Source organism: Camelina sativa, chromosome 4, assembly GCF_030686135.1.
Source record: "Camelina sativa cultivar CO46 ecotype springtype chromosome 4, ASM3068613v1".
Lineage (NCBI taxonomy): Eukaryota > Viridiplantae > Streptophyta > Magnoliopsida > Brassicales > Brassicaceae > Camelina > Camelina sativa.
Window position 1 is genome coordinate 17089330 of NC_141883.1, and position 26606 is coordinate 17115935.

General features: G+C 38.3%; 4 protein-coding genes and 2 long non-coding RNA genes across 6 annotated transcripts; 2 read left to right on the top strand and 4 right to left on the bottom strand.

Moving 5' to 3' along the window:
- Window positions 1–225: 225 nt before the first annotated feature.
- LOC147945865 (uncharacterized) lies at window positions 226–1037 on the bottom strand. Its single transcript, XR_015596192.1, has 2 exons — window positions 735–1037; window positions 226–649 (listed from the first exon to the last, which is right to left on the bottom strand). It is a non-coding gene; the product is annotated as an uncharacterized LOC147945865 (long non-coding RNA).
- Window positions 1038–2107: 1070 nt separating this feature from the next.
- On the top strand, window positions 2108–3334 carry LOC147945866 (uncharacterized). Its single transcript, XR_015596789.1, has 2 exons — window positions 2108–2205; window positions 2806–3334. It is a non-coding gene; the product is annotated as an uncharacterized LOC147945866 (long non-coding RNA).
- A 2392-nt stretch (window positions 3335–5726) lies between these two features.
- LOC104783789 (uncharacterized) lies at window positions 5727–6271 on the top strand. The gene is made up of 2 exons (XM_010508897.3): window positions 5727–5955; window positions 6048–6271. The coding sequence occupies exons 1-2, from the start codon at window positions 5727–5729 to the stop codon at window positions 6269–6271; spliced, it is 453 nt and encodes a 150-aa protein (XP_010507199.2).
- Window positions 6272–6475: 204 nt separating this feature from the next.
- LOC147945867 (uncharacterized) lies at window positions 6476–7087 on the bottom strand. The gene has a single exon (XM_087509393.1). It carries the CDS (start codon window positions 7085–7087, stop codon window positions 6476–6478), a length of 612 nt encoding a protein of 203 aa, XP_087365519.1.
- A 109-nt stretch (window positions 7088–7196) lies between these two features.
- LOC104783790 (uncharacterized) lies at window positions 7197–7763 on the bottom strand. Its single transcript, XM_010508898.2, has one exon. The coding sequence runs from the start codon at window positions 7761–7763 to the stop codon at window positions 7197–7199; it is 567 nt and encodes a 188-aa protein (XP_010507200.2).
- A 699-nt stretch (window positions 7764–8462) lies between these two features.
- Window positions 8463–25843, bottom strand: LOC104783791 (glutathione S-transferase T3-like). Its single transcript, XM_010508899.2, has 3 exons — window positions 25748–25843; window positions 9356–9429; window positions 8463–9267 (listed from the first exon to the last, which is right to left on the bottom strand). The coding sequence occupies exons 1-3, from the start codon at window positions 25841–25843 to the stop codon at window positions 8463–8465; spliced, it is 975 nt and encodes a 324-aa protein (XP_010507201.2).
- Between the last annotated feature and the right edge of the window lie 763 nt (window positions 25844–26606).

The window sequence follows — 26606 nt, forward strand, 5'->3', positions numbered from 1 at the left end:
TTCCTAAATTTGTTTATACTTTTTCTAAGAGAAAATCTCATTAAAAATTTTAAAAGTGGCACTTCCACTTTAAACCTTCAAAATTTTCAACTCCAATAATAAACCATTTTGTCACTGAAAACCTTGAAAATGGCTTTTGTATTCACGGGCACATATAAAAATTAACGGAAAATGATTACATCAACTAAATAGACCAACATAAGTATATAAATAAATAAATATATATCAGCTAAATACGTTATATCAACTTCCTCAGTATATCAACTTCCATCACATACACAATAACACAAACACAGAAAAATTGCTCCATCATAAAAAAAAAAACAAAGAAAAAAGAAAGAAACAACAAAGAAACGTGAGGACCAAAAGAAACAAAAGCTTTTTATTTTGGACACAACAAGAACTTTAGAGATTACCTTGAGCCAATCTGGTCTGGTTCTTCTGCTTATAAGACATCGATAACAGAACGCAGCAAATCCCGATCATCGATATTTACAGGCGTCACCCTCAACAGATTGGAAACGCGGTTGGACATGATTGGCAGACGTGATATTGGAGCTTGTGGTCCACCACCAATTCGGAAGAGATCACTAACACTTGATGTACTGGCATACGGAGAGAGTTTTTTCGATAGACCGTAAAAATATTTCTGGAAAACTAAGCTTTTTAGTTTTGAATTTTATTTCCAAGGGCATGAAAATTGGATAATAAAAGATATGATTGAAAACATTTACCTGAATCCTAAAATTCCTTAGACTTTGATGGTAATCTTTGTCCCTGGCTACAATTCACCAAACTTGTGAAGAAGCAAGCAGAGTAATTAAAGAAAAAGCAGTTCATTTCGAAACATAAGAGATTTGAAAGTTTAATCTTGACAATGATGTTAGGAAAGGATGCACGGTGAGTCTTGCCAAGATCATTCTGCTATATATGGAAATGACATTAGACCGTTTACACAAAAAGAAGTTCCACGAAATACAAATGCCCGTTTGTAGATGATGAAGTTAGCAAGAGGGGATAGAAAACCTGGTGCTCTCTACTAAAATTAGAAAGAGACTCTTTTCTTTCCTTTATAAACGGTTTGAATGCCATTGTTTGAGAAGCACAACCATGTGAATTAGAACTCTCATTTCACACTCTACTTGGATAATTCTTCTGGCTCTGTAAAATTAAAAATATAAATGGAACTCAAACATAACATGAACTATTATATCAAAAAGGGCAATTGAAGAGTTTTTTGGGTCGTGTTAACGTACATCAGATTTAATTTAGGAGATGAAACAGACCTCGAAAATTTCCTCTTAAGATACGCTCGAAGAGAAACAAAAACAGAGAACTTCCTAATTCTTTACAAACCCAAAGATATACACGCCATCATTTGTTGCGGGCACTATCTCACATGTTGATTTGAAATCAATGTGCATAAAGAAAAAAAAATACCACCTATGCTTATCACATTGACAAACAATATTGACATAAACAACCAATATATGGCCAGTGGCCAGGCATCATAGCAAACTCTTTTAAGTGAATCGGGGAGTTTAAGGATCTTTACCTTAAGTTTAAGAAATAGCTTAAAGTTTACTACTTTCTTCTTGCTATACTCTTTTAGAAAAATCAGATTTTTTATATTGTACCTTATGGATAAGAAGGGGATTTTCCAAGAATTTGCATGGAGACGCAACATAGTGTAAACTCATCAAACCACTGGCCACAATTTTGAAGCAATATTCTTACTTAGGAATAAAAAATCTGATATGTATTAATTGTTATAATTTGATTGGTTAGCTATTTTTACTGATTTGTCAGCTTATGCTTCAATACAAAAGCTGAGGTGTCATCACCTAGAGACAAACATCCTACTTTTATTGTATTGATTTGTAGTTCCTCTAGTAATTACTACAAAACATGAACTACCCAGAGAACCTTGTTTTAGCATGTCCACTGAAGAATTCTCCTAAAGTTGCTCATGTTTTTAGGGCCCAAAAAAAATTAAAAAACTCAAAATATGGTCCACTAAGCGGAGAAACGTTTCTGAAATAAAGAGTTTGAGCAACGCATAAACAACGTGGCATGTTTTGATATGTTGTTGAGTAAAGAAAAGAAGAAAAAAAACTCATTTGCTTCGGTGTATTAAAAGGCGAATCAATCGCTGATTCACCGAAAAAATAAATCGATCCAAAAGGTGGCGCTGCTGGTTTGAAGGTTTTTATTCTCTCTCTATTTCTCTTCCAAATGTTCCTTTATAACCTGCTGCGTTATTGCCATGCGATTCGATTCTCTCCGCCGATGTATATTAGTGTCATGTGCGTACGATTCGTTGATTTTGGAGAATCTTCGGTGATTTTGAACCGTCGTATTTGAGCTTACTAGATTACATGATGTATTCTTCGTATTTGACATCTTACTTTGAACTCTTTCTTCTGGGGAACTTATGGGAAATTGCATACAGAGCTGTGATTTGAATTATTAATAGTGATAGTTTTAATCAGGCTGTGATTTGGATTACATTTGGTAAAAACTAAAAAGTGTCAAGTGTTAGTGATTAAGATTATAGTGTGAATTTAGTTAGTCTTCTCATATGTGGCGGATATGTTTTCTGATTTAAAGGTGACATTTTTCTGTTTTTGTTTGAGTAGTCATCTTTGTTTTTGTTTGTGAGGCATTCTCGTATTTGTACTCTTTTGTTTGGGGTTACGTTCTCTTTGTATGGGTTTTTGTACTTACTTCAAAGAAGACAGATTTTTATATAGGCTTTGTAAATGTTTATGGAACCACCTTTGATATATTGTGGTTTTTAAACAGCTACTGAGTCAAGAATTTTAAGGATTAAGCAACCTTATTTTGGACACTACTCCATTGCAACCGAGAAAACTCCAAACAAAAGAAGAACCAATAAAGCTTCTCAACAACAACAACAATGGAGTGGTGTCCAAAATAAAGCAGCAGACAAAAACACCGAAAAAGCATCTTCTTCTAAGAGAAGTTCTTGGCCATCTGTTAGTTTTACCTTGAAGTGTTCATCAATGTCTAATTGTGGATGTGTTGCAAATCAAAAACCGAAAAGAAGATTTGAGGAGATTCCAAAGAAGGCGAGGACATATGTGATATGAGCTAAGAAGTAAGTAAAGACTTATCACATGATTGATTAACATTTAGAAGTTACAGATTCCTGCTTTTTGTATCTTTCATGGTTTCTTTAGGATGTTATATAACCTCTTTGCAACTTTAGGTTAACAATGTAGAGTGGAACAAGAGCAAGTTCTCCTTTCAATTTTCATTGCCAATGTAATGTAGTCTCCTAACTTGCTTAAAAACATTATGTCTTCTAAAATTATTATTTTAATAATTAAGCAACCTTGATAGAAGTTCTCTAGTGAAGGATGAAAATTTTCTTTAAAATTATTAATGGGTTGATTTGATTAGTTTAATATTAATTATATAATTAATTTAATTATAAACAATTTATATGAGTTTTTCTAGATGGTCTTAAAATCTTACTTTGGCCCATATAAACCAACGCAACACAATTAACTTAGACGGGGGTATTAAATTGGTATTCTTAAGGATTTGATAGGATTTTAAAATTTTAGAAATTTGAAAGATTTGAGAAAGTTTTTAGGAGATTTAGTTATGTTTTAAAAATTTTATATTTTAAAAAAGAAAATGAAGTGTGATTCTACAAGAATTTGCTATTAAACTTTCAGGTGATTTCAAAATATTATACAACACAAAAGGAAAATCCTATACCAAAACAAAATCGGATCGAGTTTGGAGCTATGTTCTATGTGGTTATTGCGGATAACTTCATGCTACCGTTCATGTTCTAGATTGGCCAGTTTTCTCAATAGTTGTGTTGGAGAAGGAGATTCACGGTTGAAGAAGATACTGTTGCCGATTTCTATGAGGAGAAATCTGAAGATGCAGAGTAACGTGAAGATGGTTCAAAACCTAGAAAGTATGACGTGTTACATATGATACTTCACTCCATTTGGTTTAAGCTTCTCTCAATCAGAACCAAACTTCTTCTAATGATCATGATCTCGATTCCTGACAACATCATTCTTAATTATGTATATATATGTAAGCACTGATACATATATTAAAAAATATATTTCCATTAACAAACGGGCCTTGTCAATTACTAACACTGTTGATTCCACTCAACGTACATAGGCTAATCTTTCTGGTTAATGTTATAAACTCCGTTGATTTCTTGTTTATGTTATCTTGTGACAGAATGCTGGCTTGCTTCCTTACACATTCTACGTTAGAACTTGTGTAGTTTTGTATGAGATCCAAGCCAAAAAAAAATATTTGGTAAAGTACATTGGTTCATAGCTAGAAATGATTCCAACAAAAGAAAAAGCTTCAACAAAAACTAGAATTGTTGGCTAATGATGCAATTCCGGTGATATGTCAGGATCTCCAGGCAAGTTAGAAAGAAGAAATATTGTTCCTGCTAAAAAACCAACCAGGTGAGAAAGAAAACTTCACACGAATAACATCAATAATCACTACATAAAGTTTTGATATGTTATGGTGTTTCTTTGAAGTGAATGATTCAGTCGTTGAGTGTTTCTCTTAAAATGCATCTTCTAAAATGGCGGCGTTGAAGGCCAAATGAGACTGACCATTATTAGACATTGAATGAAACATGACCCACAAACAAAACACTTGGATTGGATCCATCTTGAGCAATGCTGAGTATCACCAACCTTAACGAAACCCATAAATCCAGTTTTAATCTTTCCAACCAAGTAACCGTAGTAAGAGATTTCAATCTAGATCCACCGAAGACGAGAAATCTCAACACAGAATAGTCAGAAAATTACCATAGCTTAGGAGTGTCTGATCTTTATAAATCAAGCGCTGCTAATTGGCTGGTACATCGCTGCTCTGAGCCACCAACTCTTTGAAAGACTCCACTGTCGAGTGTCGAATCGAGACTCGTCTTCACACTAAATTTCGTGCCGATCGAGCACCTGATGTTCACAGTCACAGCTCCTCCTTCACCAGACTGTGGCTGACTGCTATCTCCCTCTCCACCCATTTATAATTTCGGATCCTGTAAGTTCAACAAATCGCAGAGCTTGTGATTGAGAAGACTCAAAGCTCTATGTTGATTGAAGGTTCGTAGCAAACTAGCAATATACTCTTCTCTTCCGATTTTGATTTCGCTCTTTGCATCTGATATTTTTTTTTCTCTTGAAATCCTTCCCAAATCCTTCAAAATTCTACCTCAAAGAATATCATTTGATTAGTCATATTTTACAACTAAAAAACCAAAAAAAATCTCTTAGAAGTACCATTTCAAAAAGAAGTTGTAATATTTTTAAAAATATTTTTAAAAATCATCAATTAAATAACAAATAATTTTAAGAATACTTTAAAATCTTCTAAAATACCAATTTAATACCCCTCTTAAAAGAAAATATCGAAACGATTACGGCAGGTTGTTCCTCTTTCTCTCTCTCTTTGTGGCTCAATCTTTTTCTCTCTCGCGTTTCAGATTCGACATAATATAAGCGAGGGAAATGATATAAACACGTAACTGCAATTTATTTGCCCAAATTTTGGAATTTTTTTTTTTAGGGTTAATAAGGTCTTGAATGATGATCTGGATCTTCTTCTTCTTCAAATTTTACTTGGTGCTCAGAAATTTTAGGGCTTTTGTTTGTCTTCTTGCTGCGTAATTTGTAGTTTGTCTTTTCTTAGGGTTGATGATGGCGACGAAGGAGGAGGAAACAACGATCTTTTGGGACATGATTACTTGTCCGGTTACCTCGTCATCTGATGCTAGTCGGGTTGGCCCGTGTATAAAGCTAGCGTTGAAGAATTTAGGCTACTCTGGTTGTATCACCGTCACAGCACTTGGCATACTAACAAGCATCGATACCGACATCCTGCGAGCCATCTATTCCTCTGGAGTCTCTCTTATTCACATCAATACCCGTTAGTTAAACCCATGCCTCTTTCTACGTTACTGGATTCAACAACTGGTCTTTTGCATAGAGAGTCTCAATTCTCTTTATTTTCTGAAACAGATCACTTTGGCTTTGCTATGGAACTGATGTCGTGGAGACTCAAACATCGGCGGCGTCCATCTAATTTCATGCTCATGTCCTGTAATGAGACCTTGCTTGAGTATAATGTCAGCATCAACAAGTCTGAACACAACCTTATTCAGAAATTACCATTTGGTCCTCCTCCTCAACAAGTCTTAGACCATCTCCATTCAAGTAACCCACCTGGGTTACTCAAATCTTAATTAATTATATAATTAATACTAAACTAATTAAAGCAACTCACTTATAAACTTAAACAAAATCAATCTTCCACTAGAAACACTCATTTAGGTTGCTCAATCATTTAAATAATAATTTTTTACATAAAATATTACAAATTTAAGAATATTAAACATTAATTTAAAATAAGAAATATTAAACATATTATATATAATTCAGAAGAAGATTTATTGATGGGTTGCACCAAATTTTTGCCAAATATGCTCAATCAAGTCTTTTTTCAAACGATCATGCATTTGTGGATCATGAACGTCATTTCGAATGCCCATCAAATTATGTAGATTTGTTTGTCTATCTGTAGAATACGATAGATCAACATGAGGAGTTTCGCTTCCTTCTCTATGATGGAACTCCGATGGTTCGTAGAAATTGTAGGTATGTCGTTCGTCTTCAACTATCATGTTATGCAATATGATAAATGCTCTCATTATTTTCCCTATTTTCCCTTTATCCCAAAAAAGTGCGGGATTCTTCACGATGGCAAATCGAGCATGCAAGACTCCAAATGCACGCTCTACATCTTTCCGGCATGCTTCTTGAAATTGAGCAAAGATTTTTGCTTTTCGGCCACGTGGAAGTGTAATTGATTGGATGAAAGTCGCCCAGTTGGGATAGATACCGTCAGTGAGGTAGTAAGCCATATTGTATTGCCGTCCATTGACAATGTATGTAACTCTCGGAGCACGATCCTCTAGGATATCATCAAAGACCGGTGAGCGGTCCAAAACATTGATATCATTTAACGTACCCGGTGGTCCGAAAATGCGTGCCAAATCCATAAATCTTGGGATGCCACTGCCTCTAGTACGATTGTCGGTTTTTCAGATCCACGTGAATATTATCCTTTCCATGTAGTTGGACAATTCTTCAACTCCCAATGCATACAATCTATGCTCCCCACCATTCCGGGAAACCGCGTTGTTCTCCAATATGCAGTAATCTTTGGAGGTCTTCCATTGTAGGTCGCCTGAGATAAACGTCTCCAAATAGATGGATAACTCCATCTACAAATTTTTCAAGGCATTTGTGTGCGGTTATTTCAGCAAGTCGTAAATATTCATCCACCGCATCTGCCGAACATCCGTATGCCATCATACGGATAGCTGCAGAACATTTTTGAAGTGCAGAAAGAACGAGCCTTCCAGTAGCATCTCGCCTTTGTCTGAAGTACGGGACTCCATTCTCAATAGTACTGACTATGCGTTTGAAAATTGGTTTGTTCATTCTAAAGCGATGACGGAACATAGCGGGAGTGTAAGTCGGATTCTCACCAAAATAATCATTCCATAGCCGAGTGTGGCCTTCTTCGCGGTCTCTATTTATGTGCACTCTTCGGAATATTGGAGCTGGTGGTTCTTCCTCTTGAGTGTAGTTGTACTGAATCCCTTCCACTATGCTATCAACTTCCTCCTCTACCATTTGATCAACTTCATGATCAGAACTCCAACTAGACATTATTAGTCAAATTGGTTTAGTTGTGAGGCTTATTGGAAGTTGGGTTTATTTTGTATTGGAAATGGGTTTTTTCCTTGGAAACGTTTATGGAAACTTGTTTATTTGGCAACAGAAAGGTTTATAAGAAGAAACGTTGATAAGAGAAATCTTGATAAGAAGAAATGATGATGAGAGAAATGGGTTTGTATGGAAAGGAAAAAAACTGTAGAAATGCTAAGAATCGGATGAACTAGTAAATGAAGAAGAGAAGACAAATGATCAATATATAACCTTACAAACAAAGTCTATATCCATTCACGGGTTACAAAACAATACATAAACCCAAAACACATTCACGGGTTACAAAGTTGTGACAGTCCTTAAACAAGCAAAAGCCGACCACTATTAAACAAGGTACAAAATATTGAGATACCCGTGAATGGCACAAAAAAACAACACCCATTCACGGGTTACAAAACACAACACATCACACATATATAGACAATGAGTTTGCTTCATATATCGACCAACATGTTTCACTTCAGATGCCAACGAGACTGCTTCATATGCTTCATATGTCGTCCCTCAAACCTGAAACAAAAGAAGAAGACAAGTATAGTTAAACACAAAACATGACAAAGTTAAGGTTTATGTTAAACACAAAACAAAACAACCAAAAGATAGAATATTGAGAACATAGCAAAGACACAAGAGGTAAACCTAAATGTTTGTCAACATTTGATCAAGGAGTTTGTCTCTAAGTAGTACTTCAGCGGGTGTTAGTTCACTCTTGTTAAGCAGGCTGTCTAGCAATCTCATTTTGCCATGCCTCTCTTTAGCCGCCTGTTCTTGATCCTTCATTGCTATTATCTTATCCAACCTATCGACAAAACCATCCGGAACATCACTACTAACTGCTGGTTTCTTTCCTTTCTTCTTGGCAGCTTTAACCCCCGGAGGCCTCATCTCATCTCCACCGTTGCTCGAAGTAGATGCGAATTCTCCTTCAGAAGCAAGCTTAGTCCGCTTATTGCCACATTCCTCATGGCGTTCTGTGATCCATTTCTGATCATTCGTCAGTTCTCTCCAGTAATGTCCTAGCAGAAACGGCTTGTCCATGTCATTCTTGTAAAAATCATACGCCATTCTCAAAACATCATCTTCTGATTCTCCACTTTTCCTTCTTGTACTCGCTTGTGCGTAACACCCAACAAACTTGTTGACTTGGTGGTTTATCTTATTCCACCTTTCCTTACATTGTGAAGTCCCTCTTGCATTTGAACCGGTTCCTCCAACATGAGCTTTGTAATAGTCTGCAACCCTCTTCCAGAAACTATTTTTCCTCTGCTCGTTGCTTACCACTGGATCTTTGCTTGTGTTTAACCAAGCACTTATTAGATGGACATCCTCTTCTGCACTCCATCGCTTCCTAATTCTTCTGCCTCCTTCTTCATCAATCTCATCTGCCGTAATCTCAAAACAGTCTTCAGATTCAGATGTTGGAGGCTGTGAAGAGAATGGAGGGCTAATGGCCAACACACAATTGTTTATACAGAACATATAACTAAGTTATACAAACATAAAACATAAAACCATACCTTCTCAAGTTATACCTTGCAACCGCTGTGTCCACTGCATCAACACAACACTCTTCACCATTCCACCGCTGTATCCCGTTGATGATTACCTCCCACAAAACATGACAAAAGAGTCATAAACATCACACCCTCATTTATACAAAACATCAAACTCTACTTACACTCTACTCATAAGAACATCAAACGGGTTCACTATAGCAAACTGATACCAAACTAGACTTAAAAACAAACCAAACTCACACCAAACTCACACCAAACTCAAACATAAAACACTTGAGCAAACTCCAATCTCAAACCAAACTCACACCAAACTGATACCACACTAGACTTAAAAACAAACTGACATCAAACGGGTTCACTATACAATCAATAACACAAAGACAAACATTACATAATAAGAACATCAAACTATTATCAGACTCAATTGAACATCAATCGGATAAACCGAAACCCATAACCCTCCAACCAAATCTCAAAATCAATTTAACATCCGACTTATCTCCCAATCCTCTAATAATAAGTCGAATCGACTGAAAACATTAACAATTCTAACAATCTATCGACTTAATCCCAAACCCTAACAAATAAAGACCACCAGAGATGAATTACAAAAACATGCAACAACTCACACATTAGAAGAAGAACCTTCTCATCTCCGATTCGTTAGCCGGTGGTCCGAAACCTCCCCTTCAAGCCTTCAGAAGAAAGCTCCACCGTCTTTCTCCCACCAACAGATACCTCCGCCGTCGTTTCTCTGTGAGAATCGAAGCGTCAAATCCAAGAGTTGCCGATCGTAAAGCCATTGGTGTCGTTGCCAACCAGATAGCTCCACCGTCGTTTCCCCACCAACAAACCTCCGATTTTAGCCGGAAACTTCATGGGAATCGACGTGAATCGGTTCGATTTTCCGATCACGACTGGAATCGCCTTTGCTTTCGCCGTTTGGAACGAGAGAGAAGAGAGAGTTTGTCTCGCGATTAATGAAAAAATAAAAGGAAGAATAAAAAAAATCTGTTTTACATTTACCTGAGATCCTATCAGAAATCGCCACGTATCGTTTTTAATGGATTACTACAAATACTTCCTACAGAACCGATACTTAACATTTTTGTATTAATAATGGATTTTTTAATCAAATTTGGGCCCCAAATTTGAGAGTACCTGTGTGAGTACTCCCTAGTGGAAGTGCTCTTAGACCCCATTCCTGTACTTCCCCTTTTCTGGGGAAGCTTTCTTGCAAGCTTACGGGCAGGTGTGTTTTTCGTCCTTCTCTCATACAACAACAGCCCAGCAAGTTGTTGTTTCTGAACTAATCATTTAGTTTTTTTCCACAGATGCAATTGAGTCAGTGGTACTTGACAAGGAGCCGGGTTGGTTTTGCGCACGTTTTTGTCGTGGTGGCGACCAAGGCTTTGACAATTTCGCCTCACATCTCAAAGGTCATCCTCACGTAAGCATACTCCGATCCTCTCTAGTCAAGAAAAGAAATCTAACCATTTCATTCAACTACCTCCGATCCTTTCTAATATGCATGCTATCTTTTTCCACCTGGTCTTTGTTAATCAGGTTTCCCCTGATACTCCTCGGGAGATAAAGAGGAAACAAGTTGTTTCAAACAACCAGAGGCAAGTTTTAATATCTCAAGACTTTGAGTGTGAAATTGAACGCCTTATTTTGATTTGCTGACTTATTAATTTGGTTGATGCTAAAACATTGTATGGAGAGAGTGCCCCCTCCCCAAAACAACTGAGGAAGTAAACATGGCGACTAAGAAGAAGAGTACATGCCCCCTCCCCGTTGTTCTTTTTGTCTATAGCATTTCATACCACCCCATTCTCTCTTCTCATACTTGTAGCCGGAGATGTCGTATTAACTAATTATATACTGTAGTTTACACTATTTTACACCTCCTTTTTACGGTCACCATGCATGCTTGCTTTTTTTTTTTTTTACAAGAACCCAAACAAATCTTTAAACGTGTCTATCGGTTGGAACTATTCGGCTTGGACCAACAGTTATAATCATTTGTCATTTCTTTTGTTTAACTTAGAATCGGTTGGAAGCGATCTTCGTGATATCCGCATATTGCCTTTTGAGTATCTAGACACAACCAGCGTGAGTGCGATCTTCATGATATCCGCATTTTTTTCCTTTTAGCGTATCTAGACCCAGCCAGCTTAAGTTTCTCCGTTTGTTAATTTTAATACTAAAATGATATCATTTAATTTTTAGCAGATGTAATCCGGTATATGTTCAATTTAGTAATAGTATTATATTGCAATTAAATATTTAGAGGTGATAGCTGAGATGAACAATTTTATTTAACTCGTAATACATCAGATAAATGTCAATTCTGAGTTAGGGTCAATGTCGACTACCGAACACAAATTCGAAAAAAAAAATATCTCTACGTAACTAAAAGAGAAGTACGTTTTTTGAAATGTTCGAAACGTTGGTTTTATTTATAGCATTTATGCAAAATGAAAAACGTGTATTGAAACTGAAAGGGGCAAGGTGACTAAAGAAATCAAATCCAATTACCTGACCCAATAAAGCATAAGGTCGTGTTTAATTATCCGTTTGGTAAAAAAAAATATTAGAAAAAAGAGGTTTAAGGATGGGTTTTCTTTTTTATTCATATGTTTAATATAGAATACAACATATATATATATATATAAATATAATATTAAGATTTAGGGTTTACATTTATGAGTCGATAATGAGTATCCACATAATACAATAATATATTTATAATACTCTCATTTGGATAACCATTATAAAAATATAGTATCAAATGGGTATGTGAGATGCTGCCTCATTAAAAATCTTACCAAAAAAATCCAGTGGGAAAAACCATGGTTAAGTGAAAAAGAGTGCAGCGCGCTTTTACTCTACTTCTTGAGTACATCACTTGAAATCTTCGAAATGACGTGATCTAATATGATAAAAAGTAGCTTCTTGAAAATAGTGGTATGAAATTTCTTGGTAAATATGTCCGCCAAATCTTCACTTGAATGAATCTGTCGTAAACATGTATCACCATTCTTCTACTAGTCATGGGTCTTGCCAAGTGACTCATCATTATCATTAGCTTTGTTTCTCATGATCTCATCAACATATTTCAAAGACTTTTAAGATGATAGTCTTTCACCATTGCAAGTATAATATTTCTTTTCAGGTGTTTATTTTTCGCGTGTTCTTTGTTGTCTCGTTAAAAACCTTTCAAGGAAAAACCCATTAGGATAAAAACCAAGTTAAGGGAAAAAGAGTACAATCATGTACATGATCATATATTCTCCCCTTGAAAGCATCATCTTCAGGTTATGCACTATGATCATATATATCATCTTTTCTGAACTCCTATAAACAGAGCATTAGTGTAGAAACTCATGATCATCACATATTCTCTCGAGTCATTGAACTTCAAGTCATTTTCACCCCTTTCATATAGAAGATTTATTTGAACTTCAAGCCCAAATCTGCTTTTACATACAATCTTCCAAACAATCATCTTATTTATAGGAGTTATTCATACTGTCTTTGTAAAACTTTCACTTTCAACTCTTCTTCTTAATCTGTTACTTCAAGACCATTTTATATGTAAGATACTTTCATCAACATATTTTACACTTGTTCTTGTAGCTTTCTTTTAACAATAACCATTTGTAAGTGTAGAAGAGACAAGAGACACACGAAATTTCTGAACGAGTTTCAAGAAATGCCAACATCCTCAAACTCTGTCGAAAATTCTTCTTGAACACAATTACAATTAGTGTTCAATCTTGGATTTACAAAACCCTAAGATCTTCTCTTACCTTTTTCCTGGCCTATTTTCAAGCCACTATGAGATTCCTAAGATCAACAACAATGATCTACACCCAAAATTCTTTCATAGAGATAAACTCTCACCCTTTTTCCCCCAAAGGTGTCAACAGACTACAAGACTTTTTCTAGGTTTTACAACTTCTCGATGGCTATAAAATATTGCTTTTAGTAATATAATCTCTTAAAGGAATATTTCAAACAGTTTGAAAACCTTCTGGATAGACTGAATCAAGTCTTACCTTATTGTCAAACTCAAAAGAGATTTAAAATAGTTGCTTCCACCATAGTAGAATACATTTCTCATAAACAATATCAAGTATTTGTGAGAATCATTGTACTAATAGATGTACTTTATATCTCATAAAAATTTCCTTATCCCACTTATTTACACTTTCAAGTGTAATGACTACAAGTCCAAATAGTATCTCTTTAAGAGACTTGAACTATTTCATAGTTATTTCTTTCAATGATTAACCAATCATTTTTTGTGTACACTTTTCAATAAAACTTTTTCTCATAACCTCGATTTATGATCCTCGATTTTTATCCATAACATCATCAACTGCAACATTGCATGCAAACATATTTACGACGACGATTTACTTTTGGGTTCGTTTCTCATTCTAGACATGACTCAACTTGTTGAGATTTCCTTTGATTATGATTCTCAGGTACCTGAATCTCTTTCTTACTCATGTCTAAGTCTCTAGATCTCTTCTAGAGATTTTCCATAACTCTCTGCTTCCTTAGTGCCATATTAATTTATGCTTCTTTTTTTCCAAGGATGCTTATATTGGAACCATAAGTCTATCACACTTCATGCAATCTATAGAATTACTAGCAGTTGATCTTATCCAGCTATATCATATCAAAGTACGAGGATCAAAATAATTTCTTCCAATATATTTATTTTCCAGCTGTTTATTTCTCCTCCTCATGTTGGAAAAATTGACTCACTAAATTAACAGTTTATGCATCTCGAGCCTCAAATTCTCGAGATATTAAAATTTTACAAGAGAATTGTATCCAACATTCTTTCAAATCCCATTTTAATCATTGTGGTGGAGCAACTCAATATGTATAACATATTCAGATGGGATATATTTGATTTCCGACAAAACCAATTGTAATGGAGAGTACTCATGATAATTTGTTGGCCCGATGCAAATTTATTGACATATAGAGTCATTTCTGTCAATTGCATAGTTTGGTTTCACCACCATTGTCAATTAACCAAATACTCTCGTAAACTCAAGATTGCATGTTGATAGGAAACATATGTAGTGGATGATTAGTCCATAATATTTCTTTGTATACGTACCAGAAAATTGACACTATCCAAATTAATGGGGTCAGTGAAAGCTATATAATCGGTCTGCTTTGTAAAGCAGCACACATAAGAAATCACTAGAAAAACTCTAATGAATCTTCTCAGAAATTTCTTGTACTTCTTGTACTTATTATTCACTTCTGATGGAGAAACTAGTCGATATTGACTGCGACTTTATATATCTTATCCACATTCATGGCTACTTTATTGCAACTTTCGCAGTGACCTTTTTTTTTCTTTTATAACATGAAGTCATATTAACTTCAAAGAATACACCAAATCAATATGATGTGATTCATGATTATTCATCATCTCATAATTTCACTCAGTCACAAATAACAAATTATAATATTTTTTAAAATATATTTTCACTATATTGTGTCTACATAGCAAAAATATTTAGTGACTAATCCTTTATCCTATAAAACAAATCCTTTATCCTATAAAGCACAAGTCACCTAGCCAATTAAATTGTGTCACATAGATTTTTATTCATATTTTAATTAAAAACAAAAATAAATATAAATGAAATCGTGTAAAAAAGAAAACGATAAATAGAAAAACAAAACAGTTATCCATGTAAATTTGGTTTCATAATTTAATTAAAAAAAACAAATTAGAAAAGAAAAATTTCAACTTCACATGGTCTAACCCCTTTTATTACGAATTTTCTAATTTTGCTACATTAATCAAAAAAATATTTTAAAACACCTAAATTTTCTCCTATGAGTCCATCACCACGCTTTCACGATCCTAAGATCGGTGAAACCGTTTCAACTTCCTCTATAATTTAACTAAGAAATCAGACTCATATTATTTACTCCCATAAATTTTAAATCCTTAAATTTTCTGAGATATAACAGAAAGGGACGATCGCTTACATATCCAACAAATTCCTGAGATATAGGTTCTGATTGTTAACAGGAGTTATGAAAGTTGAGTTGTAGTGAGTGTTATAATTTAATGTAAGTTAGGGTAAAAATTATGTGGTAAAAAAGCAGTTTGATGTAGTAAATTTGCTGTAAAAATATAAGTTAGCATTTAAAAGAAAAAACAACTGACCGGTAACATTTATAGTGTATCAATTGCAGTATATATTATAAAACTAAATTAAATATATTAAAAATAAGAATAATTTATATTTAATTTAGTTTTAAATTATTCTTTTTTTTTTTTTCAAGTTTTAAATTATTCTTAATAATGACATTTTTCAAATTTACGACGACATTTACTTTTTGATTTCTTTTTCATTCTAGACATGAGTCAACTTGTTGAGATTTCCTTTCATTATGATTTTTAGGTACCTGAATCTTTTTCTTACTCATGTGTAAGTCTCTAGATCTGTTATAGAGATTTTTCATAACTCTCTGCTTCCTTGGTGCCATATTAATTTATGCTCTTTTTTTTCCCAAGGATGCTTAAATTGGAATCATAAGTCTATTATACTTCATGCAATCTTTAGAATTACTAACAGTTGATCTTATCCAGCTATATTATATCAAAGTACGAGGATCAAAATAATTTTTTCCACTATATTTATTTTCCACCTCGAAGATAGAAACATATAACTAGAACTTAGACGGATGAGACATATGGGTTATTGAAATTGGGAGACAGCATACAAAAGTCTGCTATATTTTTTTTACGTTACACAAATTTTGAATACAAAACAGTGTAATGCAAAATCATAATCAAGTAGTTTATTATACAAAACAATGAAACATTATAGTATATATAGAAGTTCGCACGATGCTTGAACACCCTGATTTTATAGCTCCATAAGTTATGTATTTCTTTAGTGAATTGAGAAACTACACAAATTATAACCATTAATCTTTCAATCAGACAAATCATCTACATATGCATTTGAATAACTGAAACCACTCAATCCGTTTTTTTTAAATAATAAATAGTAAATAATAATAATAATAATAAATAAACTACAACTAGTAGTTTCATATCCACTAGCTACCTAGTCACAATCACAACCAACAGCGGAATAACAAATACCAATAACCAATAAATATACAATAATAAACCAATAATCATAACATAGATAATATCCAAAATTCAACCAACATAAAACATAGAAACAACAACCTAGCAATGTTTCTATAACCCAACTCTAGCAACCTACCTATGCCAGACAACAACCAATCGAGTCCCTAGAACATCCTCCTCTTCATTGCCTTGATTCCACGATCACACTTTGCCTTTACCTGCCCCACAAACACAAATTGCAATGCATGAGTATTTTATAAACACTCAGTAAGGCAATCCTCCCATCTACTGGGCTATACACACAAGCAATAGAGACATCTCCAACCATCAACCAACAATCAACAATCAACAATAACAAACCAGGACTCTGCATCGACCGACACCAAACATGCATCGACCGACACCAGTTGGGGTTGTGTCGACCGATGCAAGATATGCATCGACCAATGCAAGGTTCACTTGCATCGACCGACGCAAGATATGCATCGACTGACGCACGCTCGACATAGCACGAAAACCCTAGGTTTTATGCGCCGTCCTCCTTGCATCGACCGATGCACTGCCGAACATCGTTTTCCCCCGAAGCTTCTCGCCGGATCTTCGTTCCTACAACCACAAAACTCGATCCTAAGCCACATGAAAGCTTCCTAATGTCCCAAATAACAATCTAACAAGCCAAACAACACATAACAAGCAGATCAGAGAAATCTCCAGCTTAGATAAGCCATGGTCATGCACTTACCTTTGCCAAGACGATTCTGAACCTTAAACAAACAAGAAAACACTTTCAGGAAGCTCCTACAACGATCCCAGCTACAGATCTCTACATGAACAGCTTCCAATCACCCAAAATCCTCAAAAACACTCTAGAACCTTTTCTCTCAAAAACGGCTCAACTCCCGAATGAGACAAAACACTCGAGTTAAGGGTTTTCCTACCCCAAAATGCAGCATTGAACTTAAACTCGTCCGCATTAAAACGGCTATGCATCGACCGATGCAATCTCTAAACCGAGATTTTGGTTCGCGGATGTTACAATTCTCCCCCACCAACATAGATTCGTCGTCGAATCTCGAATCACCATCAGCCAAGGACTCCTGTGCGACCGTCTCCACGGCCCGCACTCTTCCGACTGATCTACAGAAGGTCACCTCTAGGCGATAGACTCACGTTCCAGGCATTATTTGCTCTCGACTTTTGGACTTTCCTTTACTCTTAGGCCTAAACCTTGAGTTTTTATTGGCTCCTCATCAGGCCTAAGCCTGCATGCCATAATGTTGGCTCCTCATCAGGCCTAAGCCCGCATGCCATAATATATAAGAAAAATCCAATACTCGTCTCTCGGTTTGCCACCCTACAGCGCGCCCCCGGATCGTCATCCGAATTCGATATACCAACCATACTCCCAAGCCACAAAGTCTCAGAATACGACAGTACTAGGAGAACCTACGTCCCCTAAGAGTCGCGAGCAAAGAATTCTGAACACGTCTGAGTCCTATCCCTATCTAGGCTTCCTTCCCGTGGCTCGCGTAAGACATCACAATGTCCTACCAACCACATATCCCCTCACTAGGAAAGCTCATGACCACACATGAATCATCTCACTGCCATTAGGGCCGCCACAAAGGCCAAACAAATGTCCTAAACAGGACCGCCACCAAGGTCAAACAAATGTCCTAAACAGGACCGCCACCAAGGCCAACAAATGTCCAAAACACGACCGTCACAAAGACCATCTATCCCGAAAGACTGTCACAAAGACCATCTGTCCCAAAGGACCGTCACAAAGACCATCTGTCCCGAAGGACCGTCACAAAGACCATCTGTCCCGAAGGACAGCCTAAACAGGCACTCTGGCTAAACAGCCCACCACAAAGGCTACACACGGCTAAATAGCCCGCCACAAAGGCCACACAAGCCCCTCCAAGGCTCTCCACCACTAGAAATGGACAAATTCTAACTCACATAAAATTTTCCATTTTTAGCACTTTCCACTTTTGGAAACTTCTATTTCTAGAAACTTTCCTCCAAAAACCCCGCCTCACGGAAACTTTGTACCCCGAGAACCGCCTCATCTTGTTACTTAGTCGCACAACCAACCACCCCAAGCGACCAAGTAAACAAGAGAAATGGGGTGGAATACTCCATTCCCGCTCCAGCCACGGACTACAATTGGGACCAGGCTAGACAAATTCAAGTCGCGACCTGCTTCTCGAACCACTTCTTGAACCTTGCCTTCATCCTTGCCTCTGGTTCCCAAGTCTGCTCCTCAACACAATCACAGTCCTAAAGGACTCTCATCAAAGGAATCTTCTTCTTCCGAAGTTCCTTGATCCTCCTCTCGAGAACCCTCACTGGTCTCGCCTCCAAAGTCATGTTAGGCTGAAGATCCTAAGGAATCTTAGCCAACAACTAATCATCTTCATGGAGACACTTCCGCAACATAAACACATGGAAAACCTTATGGAATGCACGCATAACCTCAGGTAACTTCAGTCTATATGCCACTGGTCCAACCCGCTCAATCACTCTCAACGGACCCGTATAGCTCGGACTCAACTTAGTCTCAGTCAATGACCTGTTCGGACCCCGCAACATGGCCATCTTAAGGTACACTCTGTCTCCTACCGAAACTCAAGATCTCTCCTCCTCCTATCGGCATAACTCCTCTGCCGATCCTGAGCTTCCTTCATGTTCAGCTTGAGAACTCAAATCTTCTTTGAGGTCTCCTGAACAAAATCTGCCCCAAACATGCTCCTCTCCCCCACCTGAGTCCAGCATAACGGTGTACGACATGGCCTCCCGTACAAAGCCTCATAAGGAGCCATCTTAATACTCGCCTGATAACTGTTGTTGTAAGCAAACTCTACCAGGTTCAGGTGATCTGCCCAATGGCCACCCCAATCCAACACACACAACCTCAGCATATCCTCCAGCGTCTGAATCGTCCGCTCTGACTGTCCATCTGTCTGGGGATGATAAGCTGTACTCATATGCACCTTAGTGCCCATCTCTGCCTGAAATGCCTTCCAGAACACCGAAGTGAACTTAGAATCTCTATCAGACACGATACTCGCTGACACCCCATATAATACGACTATCTCCCTCACATACTTCTTAGCCAAGACCGCTGCTCCATCAGTCTTCTTAATGGCCAGAAAATGTGCTGACTTAGTCAACCGGTCCATAATGACCCAAATAGCATCAAAAGTCTGAGACACTGGTAATCCTAACACGAAATCCATCGTGATCTTATTCCACTTCCACTCAGGAATGGGTAGACTCTTCAGTAACCCGCCTGAACTTGATGCTCAGCCTTCACTAGCTGACACACGTCGCGCCTCGCGACCCAACTAGCTACATCCTTCTTCATCCCGATCCAATGATAGTACCTCTTGAGATCACGGTACAACTTAGTCGCTCCTGGATGAATATAAAACTTGCTCCCATGAGCCTCTCTCAGGATCTCCTGCCTCAACTCCTCATCTTTGGGCACACATATCCGACCGTGCACCAAGATAGTACCATTATTTGTGACCTGATAATCTGAATTCACATCCTTTGAGGCATTCACCAGCCCCACGTCCTTCTCCTGAGCCAACCGCACCCTGCTCAGAAGATCTGCTCTATCAACCGCCTCCAAACCCAACGGTTCCTGAGAAACAACATACAATCTCAATGCACCGATCTCTCCTACCAGAGACTCCATCTCCTGCTCCTGAGCTGAAGCTACACTCTTTCGGCTCAGAGCATCTGCAACCGAGTTAGCCTTACCAGGGTGGTAAGCTATCTCCAAATCATAATCCGCCACAGCTCCATCCACCGTCTCTGCCTCAAGTTCAGCTCGGGCTGAGTGAATATATACTTCAGGCTTTTATGATCTGTAAACACATGTACCTTTGCACCGTAAAGATAAGATCTCCAAATCTTCAGGGCAAAAACTACAGCAGCCATCTCCAAATCATGAGTAGGATAGTTGCCCTCATGCTTCCACAACTACCACGAAGCGTAGCCAATCATCTTCCCATGCTGCATCAACACACACCCCAAACCAACTCTGGATGCATCAGTATAAACCACATAAGGTTCCCCCTGCTCAGGCAAAGCCAACACTGTCGTAGTAGTCAACATCTCCTTCAGACTTGCAAAGCCTTCCTCAAACTCCTGTGACCAAACATAAGGAACATCCTTCCCTGTCAACTTAGTCATAGGACGTGCTCTACTCGCAAAACCCTGCACAAATCTCCTGTAGTAACCTGCCAACCCAAGAAAACTTCTGATCTCTGTGGCATTATGCGGTCTAGGTCATTCCCTGATAGCCTTAATCTTCTTCGGATCTACAGAAACCCCATTTGCAGATACAATATGACCCTAAAAACTCATCTCACGCTGTCAAAAACTGCACTTGCTCAACTTAGCAAACAACTTTTGCTCCCGCAGCTTCTCCAGAACTGCCCTCAAATGCATTGCATGTTCCTCAGGACTCTTGGAATAAACCAGGATATCGTCGATGAAAATTATGACAGACACGTCCAGAAACTCCTAAAACACGCTGCTGATCGATCTCATAAACGCTACTGGTGCGTTAGTCAACCCAAACGGCATCACCACAAACTCATAATGCCCATACCTCGTCCTGAATGCAGTCTTCCTCATATCTGCCTCATCTATCGGTATCTGAGGATAACCCGATGCCAGATCTACCTTGAAGAACCAAGTAGCATCTCTCAACTGATCCAACAACTCATCGTTCCTAGGAAGAGGGTACTTGTTCTTCACAGTGACCCGGTTCAAACCCCGATAATCAATACACAACCGGAAACTCCCCTCTTTCTTCTTGACAAATAACACCGTCGCTCCCCACGGTGATGCACTAGGACGGATGAATCCCTTACTCAACAAATCCTCTAACTGCTTCTTCAGCTCTGCCATCTCTACTGGAGCCATTCTGTAAGGAGCCTTGGATAACGACATCGTCCCCGGTTCCAATTCAATCATGAAAGGATCAGACCGAGATGGTGGTAATACCTGCAATGACTGAAACACATCCTCAAATTCTTCAACAACCGGAATACCGCTAACCGAGACTTCCTCACTAACTCTGGCATTGATATAGTGTATCAAATAAGCCTCACGGCCCTTCTCGATCATCTTCCCAGCCTGAATGGCCGAGATCACGAGACTCCCCGAAGTCGGTCTGATACCCTGAAAAACCAACTTCCCTCCTGGATACTCAAACTCCACTCTACACCGATGGCAATCCAAATGCACCGTATGCCGATGCAACCAATCCATCCCGAGAATAACTTCTTACAACTCCACTGGACTGATAAGCAAATCCGCTGGCCACGACTCTTCTGCGATCTGAATATCAACTCCTCTGGCTCGTCCAATAACTCTCAGGAGCTTGCCTCTCGCAACTCTGACAACTCCTGTACGCTCCCCGGGATCCCCTCTGTTTCCCGCGCTCTCTGCACACTCCGGAGTAATGAAGCTATGAGAAGTTCCATAATCAAACATAATGTGGGACTTAAACTCGCCTACCAACAAGGTCCCTACACAAACCTCATGTGTTGAGAACCTAACACGTTATCACAGGAAAAACATAAAATCTGAACCTACTAAAATTCACAAAGTTTAAGTACCAGAAATTATACATGTGATAGCCCCAACACTGGGTCCACCAGTCTCTGTAGTCGTGTAAACCTGTGGCGCCTGCTCAATCCTTGCAACCTGCTGCCCTCCCGGCTGCACCTGCTGCAACGCTGCCACTGCCACCGGCTGCAACTTGGGACACAAGGGCCTGATGTGCCCTGGCTCCCTGCAATGATAGCACAATGAGCCGCTGCCGTCGGAGCACTCCTCTTGGGACAGCTAGCAATCTTGTGATCCTTGCTCCCACAACCGAAGCAACTCGCACCACTCGGCCTCTGTATAGCCTCCCATCTCCTTTTGGTTCCCTGCGCAGGCTTGCCGCCCTTGCTAGAACCTCCATGATGATGAGCCTTACTAGGCTGAACTGTTGGATTAAGTGCCACTGACTGTTCCCGGATATCCTCCTCGATCTCTGCCGCAGTCTCAACCAGCTCTGCACGCGTAGCATAACCCCGCCCTCTATAGTGGACCCTCAAATCGTCACGTAGGGCCCTCATAAATCTCCTGATCTAAGCCTCCTCAGACTCCATAGCTCGATCCCCATAACATAGAAGTCGACTGAACTCCAAATCCAGCTCTCGCATGGACCGTGTCCCCCGAGATAACTGAAGGAACTGCACCTCCATCCGGTCCAATGCCTCCCACGAAAAATACTTGCGGTTGAACTCCCCTACGAAGTCAGCCCAATTCATCTCTCGCTGCACTCTCCTAGCAGCCACTGATTTCCACCACACCTGAGCATCACTAATCAAATGTTGGACCCCAATGTCCACCCAAAACTCCTCAGGACATCTCAGAGTATGGAAGTTACGTTCCACACTCGTCCTCCACGCATCTGCAGCAGTAGGGTCTGCACAACCCGAAAACTTCGCAGTCTCGATACCCTTCATCTCCTTGAGCATGGACAAATAACGACCATGTGCTCCCACAGCCGCAGCCACTGGCTGCTGCTCCTCTGCCACCGCACTACCTGAGCCTGAGCTGGTACCACTGCTGGTAACCGCTCCAACAACTATGCTAACAAGCCCGCAAGATCCACACCCGGAACCCTAACATCAACGGCCACTGGAGCATCAACACCGCCCCCTCCGGCCACACTCATGGAATCCTCCTGGACATCCTGCGACTCGCCAACACCCTCAGCTGTCACACTCTGGTCCGCAATCTCACTAACCTCTGGGACTCTGCCCCTATGATGACCACGTCCGCATCCTCGACCACGACCAGCAACAGCACCCCCTCTAACCATCTGCACTACCATGAACAGAAGGCTAAGCACACATTAACATAACACAAAAACATAAACTCACCATGGAATCACACTGTAGACTCGAAGAGGATGTTCTAGGACTTCATGCCACACACAATTGACTAACTCACATACTCAATCAAAGCATGCAATCCTAACATCAACAACAGAAACCTAGTGAACCCAAACCTAGAACCGTAAGGGCTCTGATACCAAACTGAAACGACCCGACCCGTTTTAAAAAAAAATAATAATAAATAGTAAATAATAATAATATTAATAATAATAATAAATCAACTACAACTAGTTGTCCCATACCCACTAGCCACCTAACCACAATCACAACCAACAGCGGAATAACAAATACCAATAACCAATAAATATCCAATAATCAACCAATATAAAACATAGAACCAGAAACCTAGCAATGTTTTTATGACCCGACTCTAGCAACCTAGCAATGCCAGACAATAACCAATCGAGTCTCTAGAACATCCTCCTCTTCATTGCCTTGATTCCACGATCACACTTTGCCTTTACCTGCACCACAAACACAAATTGCAATGCATGAGTATTTTATAAACACTCAGTAAGGCAATTCTCCCATCTATTGGGTTATACACACAAGCAATAAAGACATCTCCAACCATCAACCAACAATCAACAATAACAAACCAGGACTCTGCATCGACCGACACCAAACATGCATCGACCGACACCAGTTGGGGTTGCGTCGACCGACGCAAGATATGCATCGACCGACACAAGATATGCATCGACCGACGCATGCTCGACATAGCACGAAAACCCTAGGTTTTACGCGCCGTCCTCGCACTTGGATCGACCGATGCACTGCCGAGCATCGTTTTATCCCGAAGCTTCTCACCGGATCTTTGTTCCTACAATCACAAAACTCGATCACAAGCCACATGAAAGCTTCCTAACGTCCCAAATAACAATCTAACAAGCCAAACAACACATAACATGCAGATCAGAGAAATCTCCAGCTTAGATAAGCCATGGTCATGCACTTACCTTTGCCAAGACGATTCTGAACCTTAAACAAACAAGAAAACACTTCTAGGAAGCTCCTACAACGATCCCAGCTACAGATCTCTACAGGAACAGCTTCCAATCACCCAAAATCCTCAAGAACACTCAAGAACCTTTTCTCTCTCTCTTTTCTCTAAAAAACAGCTCAACTCCCGAATGAGACAAAACACTCGAGTTAAGGGTTTTTTCTACCCTAAAACGCAGCGTTTAACTTAAACTCATCCGCATTAAACCGGCTATGCATCGACCGGTACACATAGCGCATCGACCGATGCACTCTCTAAACTGAAATTTCGGTTTGCGGATGTTACAATAACACACAAAAATTGAGATTGGAGGTATTACTTGTTACCTTCATCAATGGCGTTAATTTGTATGTCGAGGATGATAGAGTTATTCTTTTTTTCATTTTGTTTTGCAGAATTTAGTTGGCATCTTCAACCTGGATCATGTAAAATTAGAGAAAATTTAATATGACATAAAGAAAAAAACGAAATTGAACAAAAAGTCATAAAAACCTGGATCAGCTTCTTTGGTAAATTCTATGAACATGACAAAGAGGAAAAAGAACCGACAAAATAGCATGAGAAACTGAGAAAGGGACGAATATGAGAGTTCTTAGAAAATAATAAAATGATAATGGAGAGAAAATAAATACAAGTTGTGTTGATTTGGGCCTTAAATAGGTGATCAAACTGTTGAAAACGTGACCTATATATTATCTCGATTTTCGAACGTGGTAGCGGTGGTGTGAGTAAACTTAGGGATCTAAAATTTTGCAGTTTTAGAAAATAACTTTTTTTAAAAATATATAATTTATTTTCTATTTAAATCTCACTGGAATAACTTTGATTCGCCGGCGAAACAACTTTTTTTATATAACTAAATTTGACAATTGTTTATTTTAGTTTTTTTTTTCTTTCTGGTTTTTTCTTACCGTATTTTTAATTGATTTTTTAAAATATAAAAAAGGAAAACAAAATTTATGTGACATAATTCTATTGGTCAAGTCACTTATGATTTATAGGATAAAAGATATTACAATTAAATATTTAGAGGTGATAGCTGACATGAACAATTTTAATTAACTTGTAATACATCAGATAAATGTCAATTCTGAGTTAGGCTCAATGTCGATTACCGAACACAAATTCCAAAAAAATATCTCTACGTAAGAGGAATACGTTTTTTGAATTATCTGAAACGTTGGTTTTATTTACAGCATCTATGCAAAATGAAAAACGTGCATTGAAACTGAAAGGGGCAAGGTTTGGAAACAAGAGGTTTTATTTACAGCATCGACTGTTGCAATTCCTAGAGTCACCGCTAAAGCTCTAACTGTGTCGACCGATGCACACCCTGAATTGGTCGATGCAGTCGCACGAAGCATCACTTAACACAATCTTCTTCGACTCTTTTTGGCTTTGTGATGCCAGAAACGTCTTCCAAAGGCTAGGAACACCACGACAGACACTCAAAAACATGCAGTCAAGCAATAAAGAACAAAAATCACACAAAACAAACATCTGATCGCTTAGATCAGCCATATGTCATGTACTCACTTTTGAAAATGACGAATCTAATTCTAAAATCCATAAAAATATCCTCCTAGCAAGCTCCTCTCACGTCCTCAGGCTTAGATCTTTACTTCCATGAACATATCTTTCAGAAACATACAAGGAAATTAACCGGAACTCATAGGAAAAAATTTCTAAAACTTTTAAAGATATTTGAACGAAAAGTAGTTGAAATCCTACAAAAACGTCGAATTTCCACTTAAATACTCGAACCCTAAAGTTACCAAAACACAAAATGCATCAACCCGTACATTTCACTTAAATTTTCCTACAAAAGTGTACTTTGCGTCAACCGATACAACTTTGTATCGATTGATGCACATTGAAAAACCAGGATTCTGATTCACATCATATTACAATAATTAACTATAGACTGTGTCATTGATCGGGCTTTTTCCATAGTGGATCCCATTCATATAATAGGAAGTCATTTTGTCGCTTGAGATTCGGGATATCTCCTAAATACTTCGTATTGGCAATTCTACGCCACTACTGTTTTGTTTACCTGTTGAGTAATTTATAACAAAGTTAATATAATACTATTTAGAGGACAATTTTTCTTTTAATTATAAAAGA